General features: G+C 70.7%; 1 protein-coding gene across 1 annotated transcript; it reads left to right on the top strand.

Annotated features, from left to right (window-relative positions):
- Positions 1-1,839: 1,839 nt before the first annotated feature.
- Positions 1,840-6,283, top strand: AOC1 (amine oxidase copper containing 1). Its single transcript, XM_074852779.1, has 5 exons — positions 1,840-1,888; positions 2,951-4,528; positions 4,781-5,069; positions 5,632-5,764; positions 5,877-6,283. The coding sequence occupies exons 2-5, from the start codon at positions 2,962-2,964 to the stop codon at positions 6,153-6,155; spliced, it is 2,268 nt and encodes a 755-aa protein (XP_074708880.1). The 5' UTR covers positions 1,840-1,888; positions 2,951-2,961; the 3' UTR covers positions 6,156-6,283.
- The last annotated feature ends 279 nt before the right edge of the window (positions 6,284-6,562 follow it).

Raw genomic sequence — 6,562 nt, 5'->3', positions numbered from 1 at the left:
GAGCCTCGGGGTTTGGTTTGGCCGCTTTCTCTCGCATGCGTGGGCCTTGCTCCTGTGAACGGCGGCGGTGTCACAGCTTTTTCTCTGGAATTCTGCCATGTGCCACGAGGAAAGTGCCAGCTCACAAAGGCTCGGTGGCCCCGAGCCCCCTCCCTGGGGACCGTAGGCATGAGACGTCACCCAGCGTGTCCCACACTGGCTCCGCGCCCACCGGTGCAGCCGCTTGCCAAAGCGTGTCCCGGCAGGATCCCAGCCCACGCAGAGCATCCCCGGACGTACCCGGGGGTGGTGGAAATTTCCGTGGGGACCGTGGCAGGGAAGGGACAGGCAGTCAGTTGCAGCCAGCGTCCCCGTCCCTTCAGCCCACAGGAGATCACAAAACAGCCCGAGCCTGGGTGTCAGCGCCAAAATCGCCCCGTGGGAGCAGATGCTGGGGAACTTTTTTGCTTACTCAAGGCAGCTTCCAGCGAGCGCTGAGCTGACGCTGCCTTGAGTAAGGCCTAAATATAGGCCGCAAAGGCAGTTCGCAGCCTGGATTTTGTAGCCGTAGAACAGGAAACGTCCTCGACACCCAAATATTGAATTTTACATGGGGTGGGGAACAGCCATGGCAGCACCGCCACGGGCCTTGGGGAAATGTGGCCACAGAGGCTCCTGGGGCTACCATGGTTGTACCGCAGCCCCGGGCTCGCGCCCACCACCGGGCTTCGGGCTGGGGGGCAGCCCTGGGGGGCAGGGGGACACCCCGGGGCTGGTTCCCATGGTGTCCCACAGGGCCCGATCCCAGTCCCGGGGCTGGACCCTGCTCCCTCAGCCTTCCCCAGCCATACCGGGGCAGGGAGCGGTGGTCCGGGGGCCACGGTGAGCCCTGCCCGTGGCCGGGGGGGCTGGTCGGGGTGACCGGACCCGGAGTGGGCATCTCCTGCCCTGCCACGTCTGGCTTGGCAGAGCCGGTCTGGGGGGGGAGGCTGCCCGGTAACGCTCAGGGTGTTGCTCCTCTTCCAGGCTCTTCTCCCCCCTGCCCCTTTGCGTGGCCGTGGTCTCGCGTGGGTTTGTCCCAGCTCTTATCTCGCCTGTCCCTGGAGTTTGATCGCAGTGAGGCCATAAAGAGCGGAGCTCCCACAGCGCGGGGGGGTGGGGTGGGGGTGGGGGGAACGACCGGGCGGCCACGGGGACGGGGACGGAGCCTGCGTGGCCGCCGGGTGTTCATTAACCCGCGGGGGGCCGGGCGAGCAGCCCCACGCGCGGGGTGGGACGTGGAGCGGGGCGGCCCCCCCTTCTCCTCCTCTCCTCCCCCACCCCCCCCCGCTTCACGCCCATCCCCAGTGAGGGGAGGGGGCCCACGAGATGCGCCCCGAAGGCCCCCCCACGCCGCGCACAGCCCGGGGCGGGGCGGTGCTGCTGTCACGGTGCGTGGGTTGCGCACCCACCCGGTGCCCGGTTCGAGGATGCGCGGGGGAAAGGGGGGGGGGGGGCGGGATTGCTCCGGGGTGTGTGTGTCTCCCACCCCGAGTGGGGCGCGGGGCCCCTCCCCGTCCCCCCCTTTCCCGCGTGGGGCCCCTCCCCGGCCCCCCCCGCGTGGGCGTGTCGGGCGGCGAGCGGCGGCGGGAGCGCGCAGGTGCGGGGCGGCGGAGCGGGGGGCGCATCCCCCGGGGGGGGCGTGGGAAACGCGTGCCGGGGGGGGGGCCGGACACCCCCCTGGGCGAGGCGGAGCGGGGGGGGGGCCGGGCCCCGGCGACAGCAGCAGCCTTGACCCCGGGCGGGGGCTGGCCCCCGGCCCGGGCAGTGCGGGGGGGTTGGGGGGGGGGTTGTCAGCGCCCCCGGGGCGGCGGGGCCGGGGCAGAGAGCGGGCAGCTGCCACGCAGGGAGGTTTCCAGAGCGTGGGCAGGTGAGTGGGGGGTGGAGGAGGGGGTTTGGGGGGGCTGTCTGCAAGGGGGGGGGTGGGGGGGCTGCTCCTTGGGGAGCCGGGACAGCGGGGGTCTCACCTCCTCTGCCCCGGTGGGGTGCTCGGCTTCGGGTCGGGGTCCGGCAGCCCCCCCCGGGGGGGTGCAGAACCCCCCAGTGCCCTCGCACCCCACCTGGCAGCCACTGTGCAGGGGTGCTTTGGGGTGCCAGAGCAGTCCCAGGGCCACATGGGGGGCTCTGGGGGTGCCCGGCCAGGCTCTGCAGGCAGCAGCCCCACAGTGGGACCCCCACATGGTGCAGGGGCACCGCCGGGGTTTTGGTTGTGCCCCCGTGCCCCCTGTCCCGCCACGGGAGGTGAGAGCTGCCATCTGTCCCCGCGCAGCACAGGCCCCCTCCGTGCCCCCAAAGTCCCCCCCGGCCCCACAAGCCAGCGTCCCCCAGGCCAAAGCTGCCACATTTGGGGGGGTCCCATCTGCTGGCATGAGCCCCCAACAGGCCTGGGTCAGAGGGGGCCATGCAGCCCCCATGGCGGGTGCTGGCCATTTTGGGGTGCTGGTGCATGCCCTCTGCTTCTAGCACCCCGTGGCCTGGCGGGTGCTGGGTGGGGGTGCTGGGTGGATGGGGCCATGGCACCCCAAGCAGAGCCCATCCCACCCCTGCTCTTTGCCCATTAACTGCTGCTGTGGAGTTCACTGGGCCCCCACCAAGCCGGGCTCCAGCAGAGCCCCCCGGAACTGGGCTGGCAGCATGGACCCCTCAATGGGGGGGACTGTGCCTGTGGCTGGACCCCAGCACCTTGACGCCTCCCTCCTGGAAGCTGGGTGCTCCCACGGGGCCGGTGCTCAGCACCCAACAGGGTTCACGCTCCCCCGGGCCAGGAGAGCTGGCACAGCATGGCACGGCACGGCATGGCACGTTGTGGCACGGCGCGGCGCAGTGCTGCAGGGCAGGATGACACATGGCACCGTGCCATTGTCATCCCGCCGTGCCCATTTTGCCGGGTGCTGGACACGGCCCCACGGCCGACCGCTCCCTCTGCCCCCAGGTCCCCCGAGGATGTGGCTGCTCCGGCTCGCCTGGGCGCTGGCTGTGCTGGGCGTCACGGCCGGCTCCGGCCCCAGCCCCAGCCCCGGCCCTGGCCCCACGGTGCCGCCTCCGGACAAGGCCTCCATCTTTGCCGACCTGTCTCCGGCAGAGCTGCGGGCCGTGCGGACCTTCCTGATGAGCCGCCCGGAGCTGGGGCTGTCCCCAAGCCGCGGGGGGCCCCTGGCCAAAAACACCCTCTTCCTGGTGGAGCTGCTGCCCCCCAAGAAGCGGCTGGCCCTGCGCTACCTGGACCAGGGTGGCCCGCGGCCCCGGCGCCAAGCTCGGGCCGTCATCTTTTTCGGGGGGCAATCGGAGCCCAACGTCACCGAATTCGCCGTGGGGCCCCTGCCCCAGCCCAGCTCCTACCGGCCTCTGCGCTTCAAGGGGGGTCGCGCCATCCCCTTCGCCGCCCGGCCCATGACCCAGCTGGAGTACGAGCTGCTGCACCGCACGTTGGCGGAGGCGATGGAGCCGCTTTACCGGCTGCTGCGCGACTCCACCGGCTTCTGGTACCACAACTGCTCCCAGCGCTGCCTGACCTTCTCGGACATTGCGCCGCGGGGGCTGGCGCCCGGTGAGCGCCGCACTTGGCTGGTGCTGCAGCGCTTCGTGGAGGGTTTCTTCCTGCACCCGGTGGGGCTGGAGGTGTTGGTGGACCACCGGGACCCTGACCCGCGGCGCTGGGCAGTGCAGCAGCTCTGGTACAACGGGCAGTACTTCTCCAGCCCACAAGAGCTGGCCCAACGCTACGAGCAGGGGACGCTGGCGGTGGCCCACCTGGCCGAGCCCCCATCCCAGCAGCTCTTCTCCAGCTATGAGCCACGCGGGCGCTTCGCCACCGACACCCCCACCGAGGTGCACGGGGCCAAGGTGTGCGAGCCCCAGGGCCGGCGGTACCGGCTGCGGGGCAACCAGCTGGAGTACGGGGGCTGGAGCTTGGCCTTCCGCCTGCGCTCCTCCGCCGGCCTCCAGCTCTTCGACCTGCGCTTCAACGGGGAGCGTGTGGCCTATGAGGTGAGCGTGCAGGAGGCCATCGCCTTCTACGGAGGCCACACGCCGGCCGCCATGCAAACCAAGTACATGGACGCTGGCTGGGGCATGGGCTCCGTCACCTACGAGCTGGCCCGTGGCATCGACTGCCCTGAGGTGGCCACCTACCTGGATGCCCACCACCTCTACGATGCTGACGGGCCGGTGCGCTTCTCCCGTGCCATCTGCATCTTCGAGCTGCCCACCGGTGTCCCACTCCGCCGCCACTTTGACAGCGACTTCCAGGGAGGGTTCCACTTCTACGCCGGCCTGGAGGGGCAGGCGCTGGTCCTGCGAACCACTTCCACCGTCTACAACTATGACTACATCTGGGACTTCCTCCTCTACCCCAACGGTGTGATGGAGGCCAAGGTCCACGCCACCGGCTTCATCCACGCCACCTTCTACACGCCGCAGGGCCGGCGCTACGGCAGCCGCGTCCACAGCCACGTCCTGGGCAACCTCCACACCCACCTGGTGCACTACAAGGTGGACCTGGACATCGCAGGTGCAGCCCCCACACCACCCCACCGGCTCTGGGGAGGATGCTGGGAGGTGGGACCGGGCCCCACATGGGGTTCCAGCGGCTTGGAAGCTCTCCCCAGGGGAGTGGTGCTGTCTGGGCACCCTCTGAAGATGACCCACCGCAGGGTGGCATCCCTGGGGGGTCCTGGGCAAGGGACCACCAGGCGGGCTGCCGTCGGTGGGCTGCCGGTGTGCTGCGGGCCCCGCTGCCGCTCATAGCCTCTCCGCTTTGCAGGCACTGGCAACAGCTTCGAGACGATGGACGTGCGCTTCGAGAACATCTCCAACCCCTGGAGCCCCGGTGCCCGCGTGGTGCAGCCCTGGCTGCACCGGCAGCCCCGCCGCAGCGAGCGCCAGGCTGCCTTCCCCTTCGGCAAGGCGCTGCCACGCTACCTGCTCTTCTACAACCCGCACCGGCGCAACCGCTGGGGCCACGCGCGCAGCTACCGCATCCAGCACAGCTCCCACGCCGGGCGGGTGCTGCCGCGCGGCTGGCAGGAGGAGAAGGGCATCTCCTGGGGCAGGTGGGGTGGGGGGGCCCCGCAGCATGAGGACGTGGCTCCCGTCGGCCCCGGTGGGCTGCAGCACAGCCAGCCCCGCCATCTGCGTTCCGAGCCGCTAGCGTCACCTGGCTGCCGTGGTCATGGGCACCTTTCCTCGGCGGTGCTGTGCACCCCCAGCTCCCTGTCCCCACCCCGGCAGCCCCGCTGAGCCTGTCACAGTCATGACTGCCACCATCCCTGGCTGCCGGGTGACACCCTGGAGGGACCCCCCTGTTCCTGCCATGGCACCCCGGAGCCGGAGGTGGCATCTGCATTGGGGTCCCAGCTGTGAGCACCCTGGCTGAGGGGGACCCTGGCCCCCCTGGCCTGGCACAGCGGGGATGCGGCTGGTGGCCTCGCCGGTGCGGGGGGAGCCCTGTGGGACCCCTCAGCTCCCTCCAGCACCCGTGGGCAGTGGGTGGCACAGCTTGGGGAGGCTGGGCAGGGGTGGGAGATGGGTCCTTTCCCCCACCCGGGCACCCACACGTGTGGGTCTGCTCCCTGCACCCAGCGATGGGCCTGATCCTGCCCCTGTCCCTCACAGGTATCACCTGGCTGTGACGCGGCACCATGAGAATGAGCCCAGCAGCAGCAGCATCTACGCCCAGAACGACCCCTGGGAGCCCCTCGTCAGCTTCGAGGGCTTCCTCCGTGACAACGAGACCATCGAGGACCAGGTGACAGCCCGGGGACACAGGGCGGCGGGGACACAGAGCTGGCAGGACCCGCCGGCACTCATGGCAGGGGGTGCGCTGTGCTGCGCCGACGGCCACGGTCCCCTCCACGCAGGACCTGGTGGCCTGGGTGACCGTCGGCTTCCTGCATGTCCCGCACGCCGAGGACATCCCCAACACGGCCACCCCCGGCAACGCCGTCGGCTTCTTCCTGCGTCCCTTCAACTTCTTCGACGAGGACCCCTCGGTGGCCTCGCGCAGCCCCGTCATCGTCCGGCCGCTGGACCCCCCCACCTTCTCCCGGCTGGAGATCCAGCGCTGGACACCTGCCAGCCCCGGCCCTTGCGTAGCCCCAGGGCCCTTCACCTACAACGGCACATACCGGCAGGAGTGACCTGCCCAGGGGCTGCCGGGGGCCACGGGCACCCCAGAACGGGGGTGGCTGCGGCAACACGGCAACGTGGGCCGTGCCGTGCCGTGCTGCGCCGCATCCCGGGCTCAGTAAAGGCGATGGCGATGCCACCTCCTCCGGCCCCGTTTCTGCCTGGGCCGTGTGGCAGCCCTGGCACCGCAGCCGGCACCGGGGGGAGTACCCTGCCTCACCGAGCGGCTGTCGCAATATTTAATTACGCCGCCGTTCAAGGCTGTTGCACGCACACCCCCCCCTCGCCCTTTGCACCCCCATGGGGCCACAGCCCACGTGGGATGGGTGCTGGCATCGACCCCGTGCCCCACAGGAAGGTGCCCCTGTCCCTTCCCTCCCGTGGGGTCCCGTCCCTGGAGCCGCCACAGCGGCACAGC

Source organism: Strix uralensis, chromosome 1, assembly GCF_047716275.1.
Source record: "Strix uralensis isolate ZFMK-TIS-50842 chromosome 1, bStrUra1, whole genome shotgun sequence".
Classification (NCBI taxonomy): Eukaryota; Metazoa; Chordata; class Aves; order Strigiformes; family Strigidae; genus Strix; species Strix uralensis.
Note: the sequence above shows the minus strand (reverse complement) of the source record. Positions and strands in the feature narration are given on the sequence as shown.